General features: G+C 31.4%; 1 protein-coding gene across 34 annotated transcripts in view; it reads left to right on the top strand.

The window, feature by feature from the left end:
• LOC122522938 (voltage-dependent calcium channel type A subunit alpha-1) overlaps positions 1-25,478 on the top strand; it is a 132,211-nt gene extending 106,733 nt beyond the window's left edge. For 9 of the 34 annotated variants that reach the window (XM_043644356.1, XM_043644369.1, XM_043644355.1 and 6 more), the window contains 16 exons: positions 223-306; positions 1,981-2,028; positions 3,413-3,529; positions 3,708-3,773; positions 6,916-7,007; positions 7,935-8,419; positions 10,216-10,320; positions 10,406-10,509; positions 12,178-12,234; positions 16,694-16,905; positions 17,490-17,856; positions 20,814-20,950; positions 21,294-21,466; positions 22,047-22,079; positions 23,409-23,925; positions 24,559-24,837. In XM_043644356.1, the coding sequence (XP_043500291.1) occupies positions 223-306; positions 1,981-2,028; positions 3,413-3,529; positions 3,708-3,773; positions 6,916-7,007; positions 7,935-8,419; positions 10,216-10,320; positions 10,406-10,509; positions 12,178-12,234; positions 16,694-16,905; positions 17,490-17,856; positions 20,814-20,950; positions 21,294-21,466; positions 22,047-22,079; positions 23,409-23,925; positions 24,559-24,598 (2,637 nt within the window). In that variant the 3' untranslated portion in view covers positions 24,599-24,837. Of the gene's footprint in view, positions 1-222; positions 307-1,980; positions 2,029-3,412; positions 3,530-3,707; positions 3,774-4,577; positions 4,670-6,915; positions 7,008-7,934; positions 8,420-10,215; positions 10,321-10,405; positions 10,510-12,177; positions 12,235-16,693; positions 16,906-17,489; positions 17,857-20,813; positions 20,951-21,293; positions 21,467-22,046; positions 22,080-23,408; positions 23,926-24,558 lie in introns of all 34 variants that reach the window. The other 25 variants (XM_043644358.1, XM_043644360.1, XM_043644366.1 and 22 more) reach the window with 19 other exon arrangements.
• Positions 25,479-26,575: the final 1,097 nt, after the last annotated feature.

Raw genomic sequence — 26,575 nt, 5'->3', positions numbered from 1 at the left:
TTCACGCTAACGCTACGAAGGTTCTTCGATATTTGCAAATAAATTTTCTTCTTTTTATTCGAAACACTTTTTTGTTACGAGTATTACAGGAACAATATCTCGTTTCAGTATCTTAGAAACTTCGAAGCGATCAGCACTACGTTCTACATCAATTTTAAATATTAATTATAATATAATACTGATATATATGTATTTTATTCGATTATATCCTCTCGGCGTTAGAACTTCTTCAAGGATTCTTGGAACACGTTCGACTTTATTACCGTGATTGGCAGCATCGTCGATGCACTTGTCATCGAATTCGGGGTACGTAAAGTTTCGAAATATATTTTTCTATTATTTTTCAAAAGCAACATATTTTCTCTATCAGAGAATCTCAAAAATATGAAACGTCTAAATTTAAATTTATACGCTGATAATTATGAGAAAGTGATCTAAATTATATGTGAATACCACGTTTTACTTTTTTGTTGAAAATACTTAAATAAATATATTACTTTTCAATATGAAACACCTAATTTACAAAATTTTTTTTAGTAAAATCGTGTAAAATTTGTAATGTTTAAAAATGATGCTAAAAAAGAAAATGATAATTTACTATTACTCTATACAAAAATCGATACGATTTGCAATAAAGCGATAAATAAAAATTTTAAAAAATTGTGTCAATTTATTTTAACCAATGTTTAGATCACTTTCATAATTACCGACGCTATTACGTATCGATATAATTTATATTTAACCAAGAATACGTTATAATTTGATCGGTCGCACGTGGATTTCGTAATCCACTGGTTCATGTGCGGCTATCACGAGCCCTTTTGTCCCGAGACACGAATTTGTCTAATCGATTAATCGATTTTTCAACATTTAACGTAAATCTATCTCAATACCAACATATTTATTTAATTATATAACACGATCGTTAAGTTATACAAAATAATTTCGTTTTTAAATGAGAATACATCTCGCGACAAAAGGGAGTAAGTATTGCGTTTTTCCATTTAACCCTTTTGCTGCTCCTTGTCGATATAATTTAAATCAAACGCTAGCAAGTAATTGCAAAAGTTATTTTCTAAGTAAGATTAATCTCTTTTTGGATGTATCTTATTTATTTATTTATATTTCCCAGCCGTATATGCTGCATTTGTTACGCTAAAAAAGTATTAAGTTGTTCGATAAGTAATTGTATTTTTTTTCGAAGGCAAATAATATATGCACGTTTCGAATTTGATAAATTCAACTTGTCAGATGTATCTTGCGTTATATGCAGTTAATTAGCATCAATCAATCGATCTTCAAATTCGAAATTTCGAAAAGTAATTTTGACAATAGTATTCACTTAACATATCCTTTTCGTAAACGGCATATAATTTTGTTATCCTTTTCAATTTTCAATGCTACTACCCCCCTTCGAAAATAAACTACTTAACATGTGTAGCGGGAAAAAAAAATTAAAAATTATTTATCGAACAAGCCAATATGTAAAATTATCTCATCGCTCATATCAATACGTTTACAATAACAATAACGAACATTACAACTATACATATACACAATTATTAAACGCATTTATTATTACACATTAATTATATTAATATCAAGGTAGATGCGCTTGAATTAAATTAACGAATATAATAAATCAAAAATCAAATATATTAATACCTTTTTTTCGAATCCAACAGGTTTTTAAATCTGATAAATCTAAAAGTAGTAAGTAGGCTTGCTCGAGTATTAATATCATCACCAGTCAGTCTACTGCGTAATTTTCTTTTACTTTTACCAATAAAAAAAAAAATAAAGAAAAAAGACAAAAAAATTTAGTAAAAGAAAAAAAGAAGTAAGAAATATGCTAAAGCTTTTGTGTTGTAAAGGCCAGAAAGTAAAGCAATCAGTGGTGTATGTACATTTTTGAATAATTGTATGGGGTTAGAACGATATAACAGATAATTATTGCAACATTCAATATTTCTGTAATAGGAGCGGTTTTCGAGTGTGCCAAGTGGTGGCCAGCTAACTGAAAAGAAGGTATCAATTACTTCGTATATTATTTGCATCATTCAATCTAATATCGAGTGTCGGATTGGTTCTTCTTTCTATTATTATTATTATTATTATTATTATTATTATTATTATTATTATTATTACTGTATATATATTATATATATATGTATCTTTATCTTCTTCTTTTAAAGATATGTGAAACCTATTTTATTATTCTATTCACGATGTGATACCTTATTGCTTATATATATTATAAGCAAGAGTACAAAAAAAAGGAGGAGAAAAAAAAAAGCAAACACAGAAACAAGTTGAACATATATTACACATTTTTTCTTTTGTATTTGTTACCGTCAAAGCCGGAAATTCGCCATTACTAGCAATTCCTAGGCATTGTCAACAATGCAAAACGTCTCTTGACAAAGTCGGAAACAGAAGAATTCTTACAGCTTTTCCTAAGCATTGAACATAATACTTTGGTATCCTATAGAATATCAAATAACTTTTTTAGCAAAAAATATTAATATTAAAAAAAAAATTTATTACAACACCCATACCCAGCTCCCACACACACACACACACACAAGCGAGCATGGTGGGGGTTGTTGAGGCGGTAAGTGTCGCTATACTATGCGTACCTCTATAAACTATTAAAGTATTATGTTCAATGCTTAGGAAAAGTTATTTCCGACTTTGTCTAAAGGCGCCTTGCATTGTTGACAACGCCTAGAAATTGCTAGCAATAGCGAATTTCCGGCTTTGATGGTAACATATCCATATTTTTACATCATATTCCTATCGTTCTACATATGTACATATATGCATACATACTTACATACATATTATTATACACATTCATATATACCCATTTAAATACTTTTTCGATCATAGTCATCGTCATTATCATTATCAAAAGATGGCCACTATGAAATATAATAGCAACTATCAATGCAGCTAAGACAAAATGGAAGAAAATAATAAATAAAAAAAAAAAGAAATATCTAAACATCTTCTTAATCGCGGCAAAGGGGTTTTTATAGCGATTACAGGAAAATAAACGATCTGCCGAACTAGTGCAGGTACCTTCGACGTACTTCCTTCGAAGATTTACTTGGTTGTGTTATTAAAAAAAAAAGTAAAGTAAAAGAGTAAAAGTAAGAGAAAAGAATTGTAGGAAAAAGAAATGTTTATAAAGAAGATATAAAATTGGGAGAAGAAAAAGAATTCCTTTGATAGCTTCGTTCGTGCAATCGGTTAGGCAAAGTATCGATCATTATCAATGTGAAGGATAACGATCGTTTCGTTTTAGTTTTTGACCGATGTTGTACGCACGAAGCTAAATTTCATTCTTCAGAACGCTTAAAGATGGACAATCTTTTGGGTTAAGTGCAATTTTCTGTGTCCCCTGCAGGAGAATTTCATCAATGTCGGCTTTCTCAGGCTCTTTCGTGCCGCTAGACTGATCAAACTGCTACGACAAGGATACACGATACGAATTTTACTCTGGACCTTCGTGCAATCCTTCAAAGTACGTCAGATTTATATTTCAATCACGTGAGTCTATGGAAATTGGACTTATGCCACTTTCATAGTTGGTCAATAGTAAAAAAAAATCATTTAATTTTTTAATAATGAAAAATGAAATATCACTTGTGTGAAATATGTTTCCTATTAATTTGTTGAAATGATTTCGTTTATTTTTACAGGCCTTGCCTTACGTTTGTCTCCTCATCGCGATGCTCTTTTTCATCTACGCCATCATCGGTATGCAGGTACGAAAGAACGCGTTCTCTCTCTTTTCTCTTTCTTCTCGCGCGTTTTGCAAGTTACTGGGACCAATCTTATATAGGATATACATTTTATACATATATATACTTACTTACTAATATAATATTATATAATACGTGTGCCAATAATTATAACAGTGGGCTTATTCAAATAATTGGAACAAATTGATTTTATGATTAATTTTATTTTATTTTTTTTTACAAATAACTTAAAATATAATAATTTATATTATTAAGATAAATCCTAAAATTAATTTGTTACAATTGGAAGAAAAATTAATAATTATCGGCACATATATATATATATATATATATATATATATATATATATTTGAACCGTTCTCTATAAATTAGGTCGAGTAATCATGACAATGGACTGAATCCAAAATTGGAAGAAATTAACTTTATGATTTGTATCTTAAGATAAATCATAAAATTCATTATTTTGTAATTGGAAAAAGTAATACACTTTATAAATTAGGTTGATATGATAAGGGGATTTAAAAAAAGACCAACTCGATTGATACGGTAGGATAAACAAACTTCGTATCTTTTTCTTTTCTATTTATTTTCATTGTATAATACAATTATTATAATTTATTATTTGCAAAGTGAATTTTTAAGATGCAACAATCACGTATATACCGTTTGATTAATTTTTTTTCTACAGAGAGGAAAAAAGAAATTAGAAAAAAAGAAAGAAAAAGAAAAAGAAAAAGGAAAAGGGATTGAGTTAAATGACATGAAATAGTTTGGTGATAATTAGTGATTGAGAAATTCCGTTGTCAGGTCTTTGGAAATATATCGAACGATCCAGGAACATCGATAGATGATCACAACAACTTTCAGTCCTTCTTCGCCGGTCTTATGTTGCTTTTTCGGTGAGTCGAGCAGCTAAATACACTGCAGGTTCAAGGATAAGGGAATATATATTCTTGAGAGATTTTGACGATACGACCAATCATATCGAATGATTCGATATATTTCATTGTTTCCTTTCGTCGATCGAACTATATAAATATTTATTTATTTATTTCTACAATTTTCTATGGTACGCAAAAAGAAAAGAAAAAACTTCGATAAAAATTACTAACATTTGTTTGCGACCGCACGTTTGACAAAAAAAAAAACAAAAAAAAAAACAAAAAAAGAAAAACGTCGTGATTTTTCGCGATGTTTAACGAACGAATTTAACGTCCCATCGAATTGCAAAGTTTTATTTTACCAAACATTGAGTAATATTTTTTTTTTTTCCAAAAATCCCAAATGTTCGAAAAGCATCGCGAAATGTATCGCGAAAACGGGGGCAGGGGGGAGGGGATGATCTTTCAAATAAATAATACGAGAAGAAAAGAAAAAAGGGGGTAAATTTTGATCGTCGTAAGAAATAATGAAAAAAAAGAGAGAAAAAATCCAAATAAAAAAGATTTCTGATAGAGAGAGAGAGAGAGAGAGAGAGAGAGAGAGAGAGAGAGAAAGGGAGAGAGAGAAAGAAAGAGAGAGAGAGATATAGAGAGAAAGAGAGAGAGAAAGAAAGAAAAAGAGAGAGAGAGAGTATTGGGCTGCTAGCATGAGGTTTCACGAGAGTAAGCTGCTCGACGTGTCAAATTGTTGTAACCCCGCAAATAGCTGTCCCATAGAAAGTTGGTCCCATAGTAATGCTTGCGTTATAGCTTTGGCGTCAACAATATAACATTTTTAATCAAAGAAAAAAAAACAACAACAACAAACTCGAAAGAATCGAGGAAATCTAGGAATTCGCAAAATTAGATGACTAAGGAAAACTAATATATTGAAATAATTATTATATTTAATTAGGATAATACGATTCTTTCGAGTATACAATAGTATGTATATACATACATATTAATCAAAAGGCAAGAACACAAATCTAAAGTATATCATAGATCCTGATTTAAATGTGGTAGATGAGTATACTTAGAAGGGCTCTTTGTCGTAATTTACATTTATACACACACAAACGCAAACAATTACACTGATATTTTTGTTAATATCACCTCTATAAATCCAAACATTTATTTCTATATGCATATAAAAACGTTTTCATTATACATGGTGTATATCCTTTAATTTAATGGTACAAGCGAGTAAAGAATCATTCTAAATGAAAAACCAAATCGAAAACGTAGAGTACAATTTGCCTATATGTGCTCATAATTATGAAAGTGGTCTAAGTCAAAATTAAAAAAAATTAAGTTTATTAGTTATTTCATATCACATTATTTTAAACTAAATTTATTCAATGTAATTTTCACAATATTGTCAAAAATGAACCGTTAGATAGTGATTGTAATTCAATATTGTATAGAATTCATTTAATGTTCAAATGTAATCCTTTAAATATCTCGAAACAAGAAATATATGACTTAGACCACTTTCACAATTATGGGCACATATATGATGCTTCGTTTTCTTTTTTATTTTTTTTTTTTTTGAAGACAAATAAATTTGACATTTATAACTATAGAAGGAGATCTTTTAGTTTTCCAGGATGGCAATCCGAGTGGTGTGCACAAGTACTCAACAAATTTGATTCCATATTTTTCGATTTATAGTTTTCCATATAGAATCATGCACGTTTGTACCAACGGTTGCAAAAAAAAAAGATCTCATGTATTTATATTATATTTAATCTAAATGAATACGAAACGGATGCTCGTCGGGTTTAAAACAATTTCACTTTATCTAATTTACGTTTGATATCGTTCGAGCATTTTTAGATTAGTTCCTATTATCTTATCTCTACGTAGTTTTTTTTACATAAGGATATCATATACCAGTCACAGACGTTTTCGGTCATCCAGCGAGAGAAAAGACAACCCGGAAGGAGTGTATCAAGTCCTCTAATTGTTATTATATCATATTGATTTAAAAAAAAAAACAACTAACAAAATTGAATTCGACTTTTAATTGATCAATCGATAACGTCAACTCTTTTTATCGTGGTTACTTTACTAACCAAGATAAAAAAGCAAAAGACGAGAGAAAAAATTGTTTGTTTAAATGAAAAAAAATTAGAAAAAAAAAAAGAGATTGAACATCCATGATAAACGCTGCCTATCCGCCATTTGGCTGCGGCTGGCTCACTTATTTCTGTGGGTCTCAGGTATTCGGTAACATCGAGCTGGGTGCTGACAGTTCTATTAACAAGCACAACAATTTCCAAAGCTTCATACAAGGTCTGATGCTGCTTTTTCGGTAAGTATCATCCACATCCACGTAATCTTGATCGTTTTTCGATATATTCGATGATATTATAATACAATTGTTAAATACTACTGCACAACATGCACCTCTCTTATATATAGCCTCAATTCAATACCAATAAATACACACGCATACTTTCTTTATTTCTTTTATTTTTATTCTTTTCTTTTTTTAATATATATATTTTTTTTTTTCATTATTATTATTATTCTACAAAAGTATTATTTCTTAGAATAAACAAACATAAAATTCAAAGTCGAAGAGTCCGCACATATCGGATACTTCTATTAGAAAAATCCGAGTTTGATTAGATACAGTAATTTTACAAACCTTTTATCGCTTTTGGTGTTGCGTTTGTCCCTTCGAAGAGATATGCATGCATGCTATTATATATAGTATATTATATTAGAAATTATGACGATATTTTAAACAATTCCAAATGAATATTTGATTAATTGTTTGTAATCGTAACAAAGAAATATCGTCGTAATATCTTAATGTAGAAATCCTTGCCAAGATTAACCAAGTACTAAAGCTTATAAACTCTTTGATCTATTGAATTCTCAGATCTCTTGAATCTCTTATAATATTGTACATGTATATACAAATTTTTCATCGAAAATACGAGAAGATCAAAATTCATGCGTATACATCATTTTGATCTTATACGCGTAAAGATCGCGAATTTTCTTATAATTTTGCTTTCTCGTATCTTCGAAGGATTTGAATCGATATTTTTGCATGTCATTAGAAAAATACAATAAAATAAAATAAAATAAAACAAAATAAATGAAATAAAGAAACGTTCTCTTATTGCGAATATAATTAAAAATACAAATATATAAATATATTTTAAGCAGAACGTTGAAAAAAGAAAGAAAGAAACAAAAATGATCTAACGATTGACGTATATTGTAGGTGCGCAACAGGTGAAGCTTGGCCAAACATCATGTTGGCCTGTATAAAGGGTCGACCATGCGACGTGAAAGCAGGAAAACAGGAACCAGGTGGTTGCGGTTCTAACATCGCTTATGCCTACTTCGTCTCGTTCATCTTTTTCTGCTCATTTTTAATGCTGAATCTTTTCGTCGCCGTCATCATGGACAACTTTGATTATTTAACGAGAGACTCGTCGATTCTCGGTGCACATCATCTAGACGAATTTGTTAGAATATGGGCAGAATACGATCCCAAGGCTACCGGTAAGGTACTTTACAACGAGGTCTACGACATGCTCAAAGTTATGGATCCACCGTTGGGGTTTGGTCAAAAGTGTCCCAACAGGCTAGCATACAAGAAACTCATCAGAATGAACATGCCCGTTGATTCCGATGGGAAGGTCAACTTTACCACTACACTTTTCGCACTGATACGAGAGGATCTTAGTATTAAAATGAGATGCGGTTAGTTGTTCTACTATGCCTTTTCATTTATTTTTTTCAAAGAAATTTTCAACCTAATCTAATAGATATTTTATCTTAATTACATACAGTGACTCGCGAAAGTATTTGAATAGTTGCCATGAAATATTTTATTAATTATAATAAGTGTATTATAGAACACTTACCGATATATTATTAACATAGGATGGAGCTACAACTCTGTAGATTATACAGATATAGTTTCAAGTAAATCGAAATATATATACAATAGTTATGATTTATTTCTTACAAACGTAACAATTGCTGAAGCCACAAAAGTATTTGAACAGATAATTTTTAAGCCTTTAATATTTAGTAGGACCACCTTTAGCACGAATAACATCTTGTAAGCGATTATACATACTCTTTATTAAATTTTCCGTAATACTTGGTGATATAGAACTCCATACTTCGAGTAGTTTGTCTTTTAAACTTGTTTTTGATGTTATATTAAATTTTTGTAATTGTTTCCTATTATTGCCCATAGATGTTCAATCAGATTAATATCAGGACTTTGTGGTGGTGTGACTAACATGTGAGGAGTATTGTATATAATCTATTCCTTAACAATTCCTGCAGTATGTTTAGGATCATATCATCCTGTTAAAAGTAAAAATCTTCTTAAATACCCAATTTTCTTGCACTTTCCTTTAAATTTTGTTTAAATTTTGTATTTATCCATTTTTCCTTTTATGTAAAATTTTGTTTAAATATTTGTATTTATCTATTTTTCCTTCTAAGAAGATCAAATTCCCGGTGCCACCTGCTACCCTACACCCCCAGATCATAATTGAGCCACCCCCGTGTTTTACCGTAACACACAAGTTTTTCACTTCAATCTCTGTATTTGCTTGTCTCCAAACAAAGTTACGTCCGTCCGACCCAAAACGTTAAATTTCGATTCATCTGAAAATATTACTTTATTCCAAAATCTTTGCTAATAAAATCTGTGGCGAACTTTAATCTTTTCTTCTTATTAATATCACTAATGTATGGCTTCTTTCTGGGAATTCTGGCATGATAATCATATTTACGTAGCATTCTTCTACATAATTCTGGGTGCACATCTTCCTTAAAGTTTTGGTGAACTATTGTTGCAAGTTTTGTAGCAGTAATCTTTGGATTTTTTTTTATTTCACGGATCAAAGCTCTTTCTTTTCGTTCCGTTAACTTCTGTGTGTGTGGTCGACCTGAACAGTATTTATTTTTTATAATTCCTTCAGATTTCGATTTTTTAATAATGTAATGTATCGTAGATCTATTTATATTTATTAATTTACTTATTTCATCGTATATGTCTTTGCTTCTTTGCGCCACTTAACAATTAATATTCTATTACTTTCAGAAATTTCAGATCTTTTCGGACACATGATCAATATCGTAATATTTCACCACGTATACTGAACTGTGACTGAGAGACAAATGTACATAAGGCAACAACTAACGACCTTCCATATTTATATTTAGTACTGGAAAAACCTTTGTTTCCATTATTTCTTGACCTTAGTTCTATATGTCCAAATACTTTTTTGGCTTCAGCAATCGTTACGTTTGTAAGAAATAAATCATAACTATTGTATATATATTTCGATTTGCTTGAAACTATACTTGTATAATCTACAGAGTCATAGCTCCATTCTATGTTAATAATATATCGGTAAGTGTTCTATAATACACTTATTATAATTAATAAAATATTTCATGGCAACTGTTCAAATACTTTCGCGAGTCACTGTATATACAAATCATCCGCTTATCTTTTCGAATCTTTTTTCCAGCGAATGAAATGAGACAAGCGAACGAGGAACTTCGAGATACTATTCGAAGTATTTGGCCTCTGCAAGCGAAAAAGATGTTGGACCTTTTGATACCTAGAGACGAAGGTAAATTATTTATTAAACCTATCGTTTTAACACTTTTTGGTTGCCACATTTGTTTTATATTGATAATATTGTTTTGTTAATTTAGAGGTAGGCAGAGGAAAGCTCACCGTCGGTAAGATATACGTCGCTCTCATGATAATTGAAAATTGGAAGACGACGAAGTTTGGCCGAGAAAAACCATCCGGACAGGTGAGTCTTCCCTCGAACGCGTTTATCTTACTAAACGTGTAAGAAAAATAAATTTAAATCTCATTCGAAAGATCCTCGACGTTCTTCCTCTTCCGTTAATCTTTACAATCTTTCGTTTATAAATTCTTAAAACGATCCTTGGATTTGATCAAAAAGTTAAAACAAATTCGATTGAACAAATTATGGCAATGGGAGGATTGTAAGGACGATTAAGATGGAAGATTCGATGATGTTAATCACTTAACAATAGATGTTTTTGTCGTTGGCTTTTTCGTGGTAGGATTTTTACACTAACGGTTCGAAAAAAAACCGGTTCTTTCTTTTTCAAATAGCGATTTTCCACTTGATCATCCAAAGTAGCTCGATAGTCAACCTTTTCCTTCAATTGGGAACGCTCGAAATTCGAATTCCTAATTTTCTTAAGAAATCATTTTGTTGTTGACAAAAACAAATGAACAAAATCTCGAACTCGGGCGATCCTAAAACGATTATTATTCCTAAAACAATCCTAATTATTTTTTCCCGACGCTATATACCTACATATATATATACCTATATATATTACTTACCTACCTCTGTGTGCTGAGTAGTGCTGAAAATTTTCAAAGATTCATATGTATCTGAATAGGAAAATAAGATTTTTACGAAGCGTTCCATTTTCGGTTTTTTCCATCCCATTGAATAAATCTCAATTTTATAATCGAACGATTACGATCGATCGATCGATTTACAATTCATCGATCGACTAACAATCTTCGATGACAATACGATTAACACATGTTTCTGTGGATTTCTTTATTGGGACGGCAAGCATTATCGATTAATTTCATTAAGTTTTGGAATTTTGTCGATTTGATTAAATAAAACGTTGGTTCAAATTTTATACCTTTAACTTCGAATTAGCAAAGTCGATATCCGTAGAAGAAGTTCAATGTGTGACCCTTCCTGAACGATATATAATTTTAATTAGAAACTTAATATATATATATAGTAGATTATCTCAAGTTGATTCATTTGTTGGGATATTGTAATATAAAATTAGTTCATTTATGAAAAATAAGTGATCAATGATTTTGATATATTTTATTTTAGAACATGTCAAATTTGCACGCGATAATCCGTACGTTAATAACTTTAACGAACACTTTTTGATAACAAAGACAGAAAGAAATCTTTATCACAAGTGGATACTTAATCATTTTATTGTATTAATAATTTATAAATAAAAACAATACGAAAAAATACAACGAATGGATCGACTCGAGAATACTAATTAATGTTTAAATAGATAGTTAAGAAACTGTGGAGTTTTGAATGATTTAAGATTAGTTAAAAGTTAGAACCGAAAAAAAAAAAAAAAAAAAAACCAAATATTTTTTGATGCATTTAAATTGATATATATATATTTTTATTTGTAATATATTTGTTGTCTTCTTAATGATACATTTTTAGAAGAAATTCTACCAACACGAGGTTTGAAAGTTCATTATATTTTAACTAATGGACGAAAATACAAAATGAATTTCATTTCTATTATCGTATGCGTATCCGATATAGAGGTGATTAAAAAAATAAAAGGAAAAATATTTTAAAATTATACTACCAAGACAAGAGGATGTTCACGCAGCTCTCAATCATCTCTTTGTGTCTTTTTTCTTTATTTTCCAGAACGATAACGATCTTATCGATAACGATAATGCTGGGCAAAGTCCTGCAGCCCAGGCGGTAGTACTTACTTTTTCTCTTACTTATATCATCTTTATATCATATTCTTTTTTTTTATTCTTATTTTAATATTCATTTTGTTTCCTTTTAACTATATTATACACATTAAAATATATATATATTTCATTGCATAGTGTAAAACACTTGTTTAACCTGCTTAACTTTTGCAATCATTTTTCTAACGTTTAATAAAATGAATATTTTGTTACAAAATTTTTAACAATAAAAAATAAACCAGTCTTTTACAACGATGCATCGTTTGTCTGTACAAAAAAAATGTATATGTATATATATATATATATATATATATATGTATATATATATATATATTTTTTTTTTTCATAACATTTACACTCTTTATTAACAATATGACGCAGAGACACATAAGCGATTATTTATCGCGTGTAAAAATTCATTCGGTGCCTTTTGTAAAAGCAAATTAAGTATTTATTTATGGCACCGAATTAATTTCCGCGCACGTAATAAAAGACAAATGTATTTAAGAATTAACGTAAAAAATTAAAATCCTGATACATATGTTGCAGAAATTTATTAATTAATAATTTATAAATACGCCATTGTGTCTTTGAACTTGCACTTGTGTATATCTCTTTATTTATTTATTTCTTTATTTCTTTCTTTCTGGTTTTTATATATATATATATATTTCTATCTCACTCAAATCAATATTAAACACTTAAACACGACTTACGTTTAAACCCATACAAATTGTATGCATTCACGTTTTGTATTTTATTTTCATTTGATAGTAGACAGTCACAATTTCACGCCAATGAAAAAAACGGCACAACTGTCGTTGATATTATTTAAATAATTCAACTCGATGGATTATTTCGAAATCATTTTCTTTGGAAGAAAAGATAAATCTTTATTTTTAATTTTCAATTTTCAATATAATTTTTAATTAATATTCATTTTGATTGTGCTCAATATTATAATTTAATTTCTTTCCTGTATTTTTTGTTGTTAAATCATTGTTTTAAAAGAAAAGATACAACAACGGTTGTGCTTTTGTCAAAATACACTTATCACCACACAAGTCGATCTTTCTTCTCTTTCTTAGGCACTTATTGTATTAGACGATAATCCTTACTATAGCATCTTTAAGATTAGTTTATTATAGAAACTTAGATATTTAGTATTTCCTTTCAGAGAGATCCTTTTCTTAATAGCACGTTTACTTTTTTAATAACTATACATATATATGTATATATATATTATACATATGTATCATTATATTCACATGTATATATATATATATATACCTAGGATAATCAACTATAGTCTGTGATATTGTTTCGATTTTATACAAATACATCGAACCAACGAATTTCTATATTAAACCAAAAAATACTTAACAATTTTATGTACGAATTGAAAAGAAACAAAACCATATAAATTAAATATATGTTATTATTATAAATGATGTATAAAATCGAGACGCGTGATCATTTTCATAGTGAATCGTGTCGAAATCACGTGAGTACGCATAATATGTGTGTCCACGTGAATTGATCCTTTGGCCCCATACGATATGACATAGGTGTGTGTAAGTAAAAGATCTATTAGTACGCCAAATCCTTTTAGATTCAAAAAAAAAAAAAAAAAAAGAGAAAAAGAAAAGAGAAAAAGAAATTACAAAAAATGTCAAGCAAAAATTAGTCATCGGAAAAAAGAAAAATAGAGCTCTCGCCTTTTGCCTCGAGTAAATTACCTATAAATATTAATATAATATTATTTTTGCGCCGCCTGTTAGACTACATCAGAATTTTATCTATCTATTTATCTCTTTCTATTTTTACCAAAGATAGATGAGATCGATTTTAGATCGAATATTAGATATTGAATTTGATTTGATTTTTTTTTTTATTTAATTCTTTATTGTCTTTTAGGATTAGAAATAACGCTAATAGTTATTTTATTTTAGGGAAGCATTAGTTACCCGTTTAGAGCTCTTAATATTTGAAATAGTATTAGAAAAATTAGATCCTGTCGTTCGGCTTAACTCATTGTTAGTTTGTTTTATTTTTCGTTTTCTTTTTTACGTATATAGATAGATAACTAAATATATATTTCTATCTAATTTCTTATAGATATTCTTTTTCTTTTTGTTAAAACATTAAATGGAAAGTAGAAGAGTAATGAGTTTAATCCTTGTTAGATTGTTTAGATTATTTCGATTATTGTAACAAAGTAGATAGATTTCATAGTATTGCTCGAATTTGTCCAATTGCTTTATATTATAAATTATTAATCAAATATTTTGATACAGTATTATTAATATACACGAATATACTATTAACTTACTAACTCACTTACACCACACAAACATAATTTTAAATAAAGTATCAATTAATTATTATTGAAATAATGTTATGTAGTTGTTAGATCTATCTTTCTATTTTTATTTTCCTATCTATCTATCTATCTATCTATCTATCTATCTATCTATCTATCTATCTATCTATCTTCTACCTTAATCTCAAAAAACAAAAGAAAACTACACCCACCAACTCTAACACATAAAATACTTATTATATTGATTTTGGAAACGATGAAAAGGAAGAAAGCTGTGAACAACCAAAATCGTTTTTTCCTAATCGTCATCATTGTAATCTACGCAAATTAAAGAAGCTTGTTTAACAATGATGATAATCAAACATCTTCGTGTGGGCATAAATAATGTTTTTTTTTTTAATTATTATTATTATTATTATTTTTGAATCGAAGTATTAATAAAAACGTAGAATTAGTTAAATTTAATCGGCACTCTCACGATCGTTGAGCATCCAATAAATTTATTCTTACGTACGCTTTTAAATTGAAAAAATCATTGATAATTATTGTAGACAATTAAATAATACAAAAAAGAAGAAAGAAAAACAAAGGCAATTTTTCCTAAAATCGTACGCAAACGAGTAATATGTTAAACGATATCCCGAGTGCATTGCAAATGGTATGATTTATTCGTGTCGCATGTTATTTAATTATCCAATCGTAAGATCAACGATCATCAGTTGTATATTAATTAGTATGAATATCCCTTTTAGTAAATCCTTTTCACGTCCATAAATACTTGTAAGCAAAAATTCTTGGCAGCTTGCAATTTGTAATGATTGTATTATTCGTCAGCTTGCATAATTCAACATCGGATTTAAACGTCCAACGTGTTGTGTTTGTTCGTGATGATTTTATGGTAACTCGTCATCGTGTACGTGTGTACGTGTACATATGTGTAAATGTTCAACATTAATATGACGAATCATCGACGTACATTATATTCCATGAACTCGACTATCTTAATCGATACAATAGATTAATTAAATCGTAAAATATAAATTGATCGAACGTTAGGAATAAATAAATGTTCGTCGACAATTCGTCCAATTCTCATTGGTGTTGCATGCTTATTAATAATTTGCATTTATATAGTGTCATTTCAAACTCATCGAATATGTAATTCTTTCTGTATGTCTCGCATAAATGGTAATAATACCTACTCGTAACAACGCTAAAAAAAAAAACGCACATAATACCATTTATTAGAATAAAAAAAAAAGCAAGAAAAAAAATTAACATTTCTAATCGTGAGAAATCATGACAAACATATACAGGCTTTCCAAATTAACACGCAACAAACTAACTGATCACCGATTCTGTTCATTATGACACCGATCTAATTTTTTTTTGTATACACGCGTTTCTGTCTATATATTTTCTCTCTCTCTCTCTCTCTTTCTCTCTCTCTCTCTCTCTCTCTCTTTCTCTCTCTCTCTCTTTCTCTGTCTATTTTTCTCTCAGATAATATCTCGATTATTTTAATATTTCTTACACTGAACGCACTGTCGCGTTTGCATTTTAACAATATATTCGCATGGCATCTCGTTTATTGAGATTTTGCAAAACAATTTTTTCTATATCAACGTTTTATTACTACTATTCACCAATGAATGCTCTTTCTATTATCTATATTTCTTCTATCTATCTATCTATCTATCCATCCATGTATCTATCTATTTCTAACTTCTTTTTATGATATATATAATACATGTATATATATATATTTGACCTCTCTGTCTCTCTCTCTCTCTCTCTCTCTCTCTCTCTCTCTGTGTCACTCTTTTTATTTTCTTGAACTATTTTCTATTTGTATTTCGATCGATTAAACCAAAATCGATCAGCTCAAACAAATCTCGAAGGTGTGTCACGCGAACGGAAGCAAAGCATACGAAGAGAGAACAAAAAGAAAAAAAGAAAAAAGCCTGTATGTGCCTGTACATAGTAATGCATTTTGTATGCGTTATGTCGATATAACTACGCAAGAGAATAATACTCATCGAGAATTAAAAAAAAAAAAAAGCATAAATCGTCGACACGAAAAATCTATCGATCAGCTGATCTGACCACACCGATGTGCTTTTCGCACATTCGAATTTAGCAATCGACCCTCTACAACTGCCTGATGGACATGGCGGTGGTTAACCACACCGGAAATAGCCACACAACCGGAAGTAGAGCGAACAGCCTCGAACCCGTGGTGCGTCCCACACCGGAAACGAAGCACGATCAACACAAGGACTTCCGTGATGAGGAGGAAGGGACCTTAGGGGCCCTAGCAGCCGCCGAGCAAAGACGACAGCGTAGCATCAGGTATAATAAAATCGTTCGTTTAATTCAATATTTATTTTCTGTTATCATAAATTGGGTATTTAATTGGAACAATTAATAAAGATTTCTTATAAATATGTTGATAATGATCAAGGGATGATTCATTAGAATTTATTCGTATTTGAATGAAATCATATTAATTAATAATAAAGCACACCTATTCGTGTTATATATAAATTTGTAGTGACATTTTCTGAAAACCTTGCCCAGTAGCAAGAGATTGTCTTCTTATATTGCTGTTTGGCGTAAAGATATTTCTACAGCAGTGACATATTATTTAACGATACGTAATTCCGCACGTTAACGGTGCAAATCAGTTAATCTGCAGATTAGCTAGAAAATGTGCACATTAATGGATTTCGAATTTTACCAGTATATAACATACATACATATAATTTCACAAGAAATTAAATACAATAGAATCCTTTTAATCTTATTATCAATCGCAATAATATTAAATAAAAAAAAATACCCAATTTCTGATAAATAATATAAATAATAATAAGAACGTGTATATATACGATTAATGATTAAAAATAGATTAAAGCTATGAATGTGAATTTCAGAAACAAAAAGGTGAACTGGAAGATGTCCCACCAGTACGATATACTAGGCAGCAGCGGAGAGAGTAGCCAGGGAGGGGGTGGGTCTGGGGTTGTACTCGTAGTTAATGGCGAGGATCGCGCCCCCGAGCTAGAGCCATTGCTGGCTGAGGTGCCCTCCCAGCAGGATCACGACTACTACTACCATCACCATCACGACCAATACTACGATACCGACAATGATCAATACTATGACCATCACCACCACCACCACCACCATCACCATCATCATCATGATCACCGACCACCCTCGTACTACCAACACCAGACCACCTACGCACCTCGCTCCTCGATCCGTTACCACAAGGTCTCGGCTCGATCCAATTCCGCAGTAAATTTCCCCATATTTTCGAGTCAGATTTTTCGAATAGCCCTATCTCTCTCTCTCTCTCTCTCTGTCTTCTCTAAAACCAAGTTATATACATATGTATACATGTATATGTATATATATATAGAATATTTTATATATTGGATCGTTTACAAAATTTCTGTCGAGTTTTATTACAAATTTCAAAGCTTATTCTTTTATATTTAAATATATAATAATAATTAGATATTATATTTCATTTATTTTTTAAGATTGTGTACTTCAATTGGCATTTTGGTTCTCGATATTGTAAATAATTAATAACACAATGTTATTATATTTTAAATTGATCTAGTGACTTTTGAGTCACTCATTCTATATTTAAAAATCGGCACAAATTTATCAGACAATCCAATATATTTATATACACATATATACATACATATATAATTAATATAACGGGCTACTATCGTTCGTTTCATACTAATCAAAGACGCGTACCTCCGAGCGAATCTTAAAAGAACCATCTCTCTTTTTTATCGTATATTTTTTGTTTGTTTTTAATTCGACTAACCTATATTCAATGAACGTAAACACAGGGCGTGTTCAGACGATGTTCTATTTTTAAATAACGAATTGGAAAGTTTTGATTTTAGGGTGTGTTGCTTTTATTAAGTTTCGTTGTACATTTAATAAGTAAACAAAATATTTAAAATCTTTTTAGGATGATTTTAGGATTGTGTCCTGATCCTTGTTTGACTTTTTTTTAGAGAGAAAAGAAATAATTTATAGAAAAATATTATTACATACACGCCTCTTTTTTATTATTATTATTATTATTATTATTATTATTATATACATTTAGTATATAACATACATTATATATATACCTTTTAGAACGATAGAGAACCGTTCATTCGTAGATTAGAACGTGCAAACTTACGTCATGTGTTTCCCAAAGAGAACATTTAAGACACCCGCTAGAATCTATTAGAGAATCACCCTTAGATCTGAACGTTCTGCACACTTATATACTTACTTACTTACTTACTTACTTACTTACTTAATTAATTAATTAATTATTTAATTATTTAATTACGTACGTATTTGTACATACATACGTAACTTCTGAAAAAAGAAAATGTTTCCAAAGCATACTTACATACAAACATAGAAAAAAAGAAATCCCGTTATATTATAATTAGATCATATTAGAAACGACAAAACCCTTTATTCGAATCAACAAATATCCTCCTGTCCTACGTGTCCGGGATCAAAAAGCCTCATAATAATATCCACGATAGCTTATGACCAATGAATAACCCGCCTTCTCTCAATATCCGTTTCGATCGATCTGTCGAAAAAGTATTGCGCGTGATGTCGTGACTCAAGAACCAAAAGAAATCAAAGAACTTAAAAAAAAAAGAAAAACAAAAAAAAAGAAAACCACGCAGAAACTATTCGGATGTTTGAACTTACAATTGGAGAATGATAGAGAAAAAAAAGAAAAAAAAAAGAGAAAGAAACTAAACGAAAAAATGCATCACCTGGACACGAGGCTCTTTAGAGACCGGTGAATCTCTCAGGAGAGATTAATTCTTTAGAGATTCTAAGTCTACATTAGAGAACCTCCCACCCTTTGTCCCTAGCTGCTTTCAGCCCTAGGACCGTTCGGCGAAACGATGTGGTCATCGTCGACGAGACGACGAAATGGACTGCTTCGTTCTCCGATTTAATATATCTTCTATCTATCTATCTATCTATCTATCTATCTTTCCATTTTCATTTCTATTCTTTTGAAATTCTTTCCATATATCTATCATCTTCTGTCTGTCTGTCTGTCTGTCTGTCTGTCTATTTGTCTTAAAAAAATAATGTCCATATCCACATTGTGTCCTGGTAAGTACCAACGCACCTAATTGGAACGACATTTATTGCTCGGAGTGGATCTTTTATCTTCACTTTCTATCTCTTTCTTTCTTTCTCACACACACACACACACACACACACACACACACACACTTTCTCTTCTCTTCTTCTTGATTTTATTTTCTTTTTTCTCTCTTTCTCTTCACTCTATTTGTTATTTATCCACCCGAGCGTAACACGCAGAATATAATTGGAAAGGTGCATGGCTGCATGCGATGAGATTATTGTTGGAAAGTTGCATGCCTATTATTAACACTGATTTTTAATTGAAGAAAAGAAAAGAGAAAGAAAATAAAATTAAAGCTCAATAATAAAAGTGAATAATTTAAATACACGTCTGTACATCGATTATACTCTGCTATTTATTATTTCATTTATTAATTTCGAGATACCGGCATGTATGTATGTGTAAATGCTGGTAATTTTGTCTAATAACTTATAAAAGTAATACGAATTTAAAATATTTATTTTATTATTCGAATAATCTATGGGTAAATCATGAGAATCAATATTTTTTCAATTTCTTGTGACTCGTACCAGTCTGATCGAATAATTATCAGTAACTATTTTGCATACCCGTTTTTCTCGATAATTGAGCCGTTTATTTTGAAACTGGCCCAACTACATTTATGTTTATTATTGATCGTAATAACGCGAAAACTTAACTGTCATAAAAAATATTTTGCGGAAAAGAAAAAAGGAAATGAACTTATTAAATCATTTTCAAAATGTTGAAACGACTCAATTTAATTCTACGTTTAATAGAAACACATAATTAGGGAACATAAAGAGTTAACAAAAAAAAAAAAAAAAAATTTAATCGTAATATGCAACGTGGGCTCACGATCGGAGGCAAAAGGCGTCTCGAGCGAGAATCGGTTTTTCTGAAATCGTGTCAAACGCGGTCAAAGAATCGTCGACACCCCACAAAAATGTATTTAAAATAAAGAATTATAAAAAGAATAAAAAAGAAAAGAAGAACAAAAAAGTTCTCCTAATCGGCTGATTCTTAAACCGATCAAGTATACGACTGATTAATTTTATTCGTTTAGGTGGACCTGCAGAATGTCGTAGTTAGCGACTCGCGTGCCGGTAGTATCGAGAGTTTAACGCCTTATGGTGAGAGACTTCACCCCCATCATCCTTCGACGCATCCACCGAGACATCATTCAAGATCGCCAAGCTTAAGGTATTATTATATTTTCATTCATTAAACTTCTAATCGTTAGTCTCTAATTTTGTTTACTTTCTACCAATCAATATTCTTGCACCAAAATAATAATCGTGTTTCTTTTTTATGGCATTATACAAAATGGTCGATCTTATATTTTTTTTACGAGTAAATTATATTATAAAATCATCTTAAGATGATCTTTCTTGAAATAAATAAAAAAATAAATAAATGTCATAATATTTCTTCATTAAAATCGAATAAATCTTATCTAAACAATTGGCTAAATATGAATTATACGTAAAATCGATATAAATGTCATTTGATTTATAATAATAATCGATTTTTTTATGTTAAATAGAAGACATTCACCGGTCATGCATAGATCGCCATCGCCAAGGCGACACAGGCACGACCATCATGGATATTATCACGAAGGACCAGGCTTTAGCGACACGGTTAGCAACGTCGTCGAAATTCAGAGGCATCATCATCATCCACATTCTTTACAATATAATCGACATAAGATGCGAGGTACGTGATGATGGTGTGATACGTGCGTGAGTGTGCGCGTGCGTGTGTATATTCAATTTTATTATTAGTCTCGTACGAGAACAAAGTAAAACCCAAAAGAAAAAAAAAGAAAAAACTTAGAAGAAAAAACAAAACAAAAATTCCGTCTAATAAAACACGTTGACGCAGAAATAAAAAAAAGAAAACAAAAAAAAAGAAATCAAAGGATCAGAGCCACGAATCATCCCCTATTTTTTTTACTTTCGATCCCTATTCCTTTCGATATAATATTAACACGTTGATTGTCGTGCATTAAACACCATTATACAACTAATCTTATCTGCTGTAAATAATATTTAAACGTAATATTCATCGCATGATGAAAAAATCACGTGAAATGCGCGCGGCAGTCAATGTGTTGTCAATCGGATTAGACAGAAAATTTTATTTAGTCATTCAAGGATTCGTGTCTGTGATTCGAATTTTAATTATAAGTGTCGCTATAAATGGTTATTTCGCAAGAGGCAAAAAGAGGCTCAATGTATTTTAACTCGATGTAATATGTTTCTTCATTTTGTTCTGTTATGCGCCTACACAACAGACTATTACGACCACTGCGACTATTACGACGATGGTAATTTCTTTCGCAACTCCGTTTCGTTCCCCTTATCCAACGCAGTTTTGTTATGTCATATGTAATTTTGTATTTATGTATGTTCAATGTCGTTTGGCTTCTATTCGTCTTGTCTCTTTTATCACCTTATCCTTTTATTTAATTATATAAATACACCCACACGCGCACATACATACATACATACAATTATACATACAAACATACTTACATAAATATATTCATTGTAAGTTGAAACTTTGTTCAATTTAGAAACCATTTTTACATCGCTTTACAGTTATTACCATCGGACACTACAATTACAGCCCTTATTTCTTTTACGTGTGTAAACTTAGATCGTATTTCTTAGTCTTGTATTAAAAAAAGTGCACATACTTACTTACTTACTTACATAGTTGTCTGGTATACAAAAGTATAGTGTGTTTTTTTTTTATTTAGCAAATCCATCGAAAGTAGAACGTCCCCGATGCCATCTTTAGTCGTAATCGCACGCTTTATACACGGAACGAGCTTGAAAACATTGACGTATAATTATGTACGTAATATACATGTATGTATACACATACATATATCTACATATATGTGTATATTTATACAAATTTTCTATCGAAGATCATATTGGCACTTGTGGCATGTATAAGATTCACCCCATTTGGCTTCACTCTATCTTATTTTACCCCCTGCCCCCTTTAGGTAAACGGGAGAAGCACGGATCAGCATGCATTCGATGCATCGTCCGATTTGCACCTAAATAATAATAGGATTGACAAAAAAAAAAACAATGTCTTACAAGCGTGGCGCGAGTCCGACGAATGGCAAAATAAAAACATTTGCTGTTACGGAATAAGTAGTAACGTATTCTAGCAAGCCATTGTTAGGTCGAATTTCATTTATCGACGCAATATTACTTACTTAAAGTAGAACAAGACGAGGCTGCTAGAAAAAAAGATGCCTACCTATTTATATACATATATATATATAATACCTGCCTATCTATTACCTATTACCTACATAAATCATATATATATACAGTGACTCGCGAAAGTAATTGAACACTTGCCATGAAATACTTTGTTAATTATTATAAGTATATTATTAACATTGTATAGAAATATGACTCTCTAGATTATATATATTATATATTATAATTTAAATAAATAATTAATTCAATATTAATTTAAATAAATAAATAATTTCAATGGCAAGTGTTGAAATACTTTGGCGAGTCATTGATATATAGAGACACCTGTGTTAAATAAATTCTCTCGATATCGAGAATCGATAAAATGATGAAACGGGGGTAAAATGAAAAGAAGGACAATTTCTTATCAGGTCCTTGGAGCGCATCAACGAGTCCCGCGAGATCACCTAGTCCAGTTCATCGGATAGAACGCGGTCAACATTACGGTACTACCAGCTTGGAACAACGCTCGAGGAGTCCAAGTCCGATTGGTGGTCGTACACCAGCACATCCTCATCACCCCCATCGTCATCCGTCGCATCAACACAGCTATCCGGTTTTGGTAGCTAGAAGAGGTCGTCGGTTACCACCTACCCCGAGCAAACCTTCGACGTTGCAATTAAAGCCAACGAATATTAATTTTCCGAAGCTTAACGCATCACCGACTCACGGGCCGCTCATGGTAGGAGGAGTTCCGCATGTACCACCCGTCGTACAGATCGGTATGCCACATCCAACTACCGGTCATATGCAACCACCTATGCAACCAAGCCACTGCCCGCTCAGTTTCGAGCAGGCCGTTGCAATGGGTCGAGGAGGTCGTCTACTTCCGAGCCCCGTGCCGAACGGTTACAAACCGCAGCCCCAGTCAAAGCAACGTTTGCCAAGGTCAATCTTTTTATTCTTTCATTGTTACCTATATTTGGTTTCTTTATCTAATTGTTCAATGTTTTATCCCTTTGATTTGCGAACAGCGCCTATAGACGCCCTATGCGAGATGCACATTTGTAGCGTACAGCGCCTATAGGCGCGTATCACTTACTAGTATTCCAAGATATGAATAATTTGATTATTATAAAATTGTATATTTTGCGGTAGTCTCTCGATTTATGCGAACTCGGAATTACGCGGTTTTTCATTTTATCTTTAATTAAATATTCGTTTTTCTAATTGAATGTAAACGAGGTAATCGGACGTATTATCATACACGTAGGAATGCGAGTGTGCGCAAGTATGAAATAAATGTGTGTGAGATCGGTCGAACGATAATATTTATACATTTATTTATTATTTTACGAGATAAACCATTAATGCAGAGTTTGGTAAACGAGACAAAGAAAATTATCTGACGATGAGTCAGTTAGTCCTACCGGCGCCAGACAAAACAAATCCTTAAAAGTTAAAATTAAAATTATTATCGTCAATCCGACCAATTTCGTGTAACTTCGAGGGATGATTGCTATTGTTTCTTTTATTTCTTATTATACTTGTTCCAAATAATTTGTCAAATTTTTCAAACAGGTCGAGACATTCCGACAGCGACGAGGATGACTGGTGCTAGCCAAAGTGGGACCCTGGACGGTGGTCCGGCGACGTGGACGCCCCCAGGCGTCTTTGGGTCTGTGCGTGAATCGTCTACGTGAATCATCCATGTGGGACGTGCATTGACTGTCTTGTCACGATCGCGAGAACGCGATTTAATCGAGGAGGATCGATACGAAAAATGCGGCTGACCGGTTTCTCGTTAATACGCAACGAACCAAACTGAACCGAAACGAAATGAAACGAAACGAAACGAAACGAAACGAGATAGAAAGATGAAAAGATTATAAAAAAGAGAGAAAGAGAGAGAGTGATGATAAAAGGTAGGAAAGTGGGTAGGATATTCGATATTCAAAGAGAGATTAGAATCGATTTAGGAAAAAAGGACTTATCGGTGAAACGAAAATACGAGTGTGACTCTTCGTGTAACCCCGATCGCAAACGAGGTTTGTTTCGTGGGAAAGTTTCATTTTTCGGTGCTTTAGATTTCGAAATAAAAAGGCTAGAGAGAGAGAGAAAGAGAAAATAAATAAAAGAGAAAGAGAGTGTGGTGGAGAAACTAGATGAATAGAGAAATTTGGGTGTTTGATGAAGGATTCTAAGAACGAAATATTAAAGAAAAGGGATTAAATATAGAAATAAATAAATGTAAAAGAGAATATACGTAATGCAGGAATAGTGAACCGCATATATTCGATTGGATAATCATGTGCTCTCGTGCTAGAAAATTCATAATCGCATTTGTGTGATGATATAATAGCACGACGGACGCTTTCATTTTGGTTTTTTCTTTTCTTTTTCAAACAATTTCTTCTCTGCGGCCATTCCAATCAGCGAATCGGAACGAGAGGAGGGGTCCACTTTTTATACGATAATTAAACAAACAGTGAAAAAAAAAACAACCACAACGCAACAAGCATAGGAACACGGTGGAAGAAGAATAAAAAGATATCTAAAGGGAGAGAAAGAAAGAAAGGAATTGTAATCTACGAAAAGGAAACGTTTCATTGTGAACCAAAACGTGAGAACAACTGTCAAGGCTACAAAAAAAAAAGATGTTCAAATCGGAATGAAAGAAGTAAACGCGTGGAACCCGGATTCATATTCTTGTCGAAAGAAGGAAAAAAAAATAGAAAAAAAATAGGGGAAATCGTTAACTGCTTCGTTTTTCTTCTTCGTTCTATCTTTCTTTCTTTCTTTCTTCTCTTTTTCTCTCTCTCTCTCTCTGTCTGTCTGTCTGTCTGTCTGTCTCTCTCTCTCTTCCTCTTTCTATCTTTCTTATCATCTTTCTTTCCTTCGTTCGTCGCTTTTGATTCATTGTTAAATCACGAAGGTCAGACAAATCGAAAATGGTATGCACGGGTATGAATTTTGAAGTTGGAAAACAACTTATCGCGTGAATATTGACTTGCGTTGTTCCACAATTACAACGTTTCGAAGATAGAACAGTTTTCCGAAGAAAGAAATACAAGAGTTACCTATCCCCGAAAGTGCGTGGTGAATTGATCAAAGGTAAACCGATGATGATTTTCAATAGGAAAAGAAAACAAAAGAAGCTGCCGCTATATTGCGAGATCCCCTCGAATCGTTCGATCGTTCGGAACGTGTTTAAATGTGAAAAATAAAAATACAATGTGAAATACGTACGCGTGTTTAAAAAAACAAACAAACAAACAAAAACAAAAAATAGCGAGTACTTTAAATAATAGGTAGGTGCAGTTTTCTAACGACACTCGTTGGACAGTGAATAAGAAAGAGAAAGAAGAGAGAGAGAGAGAAAGAGAGTTGAAGAGAATAAAAAATCGCCGAATAGGAATCACGTCGGTGTTTGAAAAAAAAAACATCGATCATTGTGCCCCCCCCGTACCGCCCCCGTTGCTTTACGCTGGTACACAACGATTACCACTGTCTTGTTTTAAACGAAGAAACGAGCAAACAAACTAAAATATCTCAATATATTCAAATAAAAAAACAAGGAAAAATAGGAAAAAATATA

Source organism: Polistes fuscatus, unplaced genomic scaffold (assembly GCF_010416935.1).
Source record: "Polistes fuscatus isolate 324 unplaced genomic scaffold, CU_Pfus_HIC Scaffold6, whole genome shotgun sequence".
NCBI classification, from domain to species: Eukaryota; Metazoa; Arthropoda; class Insecta; order Hymenoptera; family Vespidae; genus Polistes; species Polistes fuscatus.
The sequence above is the reverse complement of the archived record's forward strand: the minus strand, read 5'-3'. Positions and strand labels throughout refer to the sequence as shown.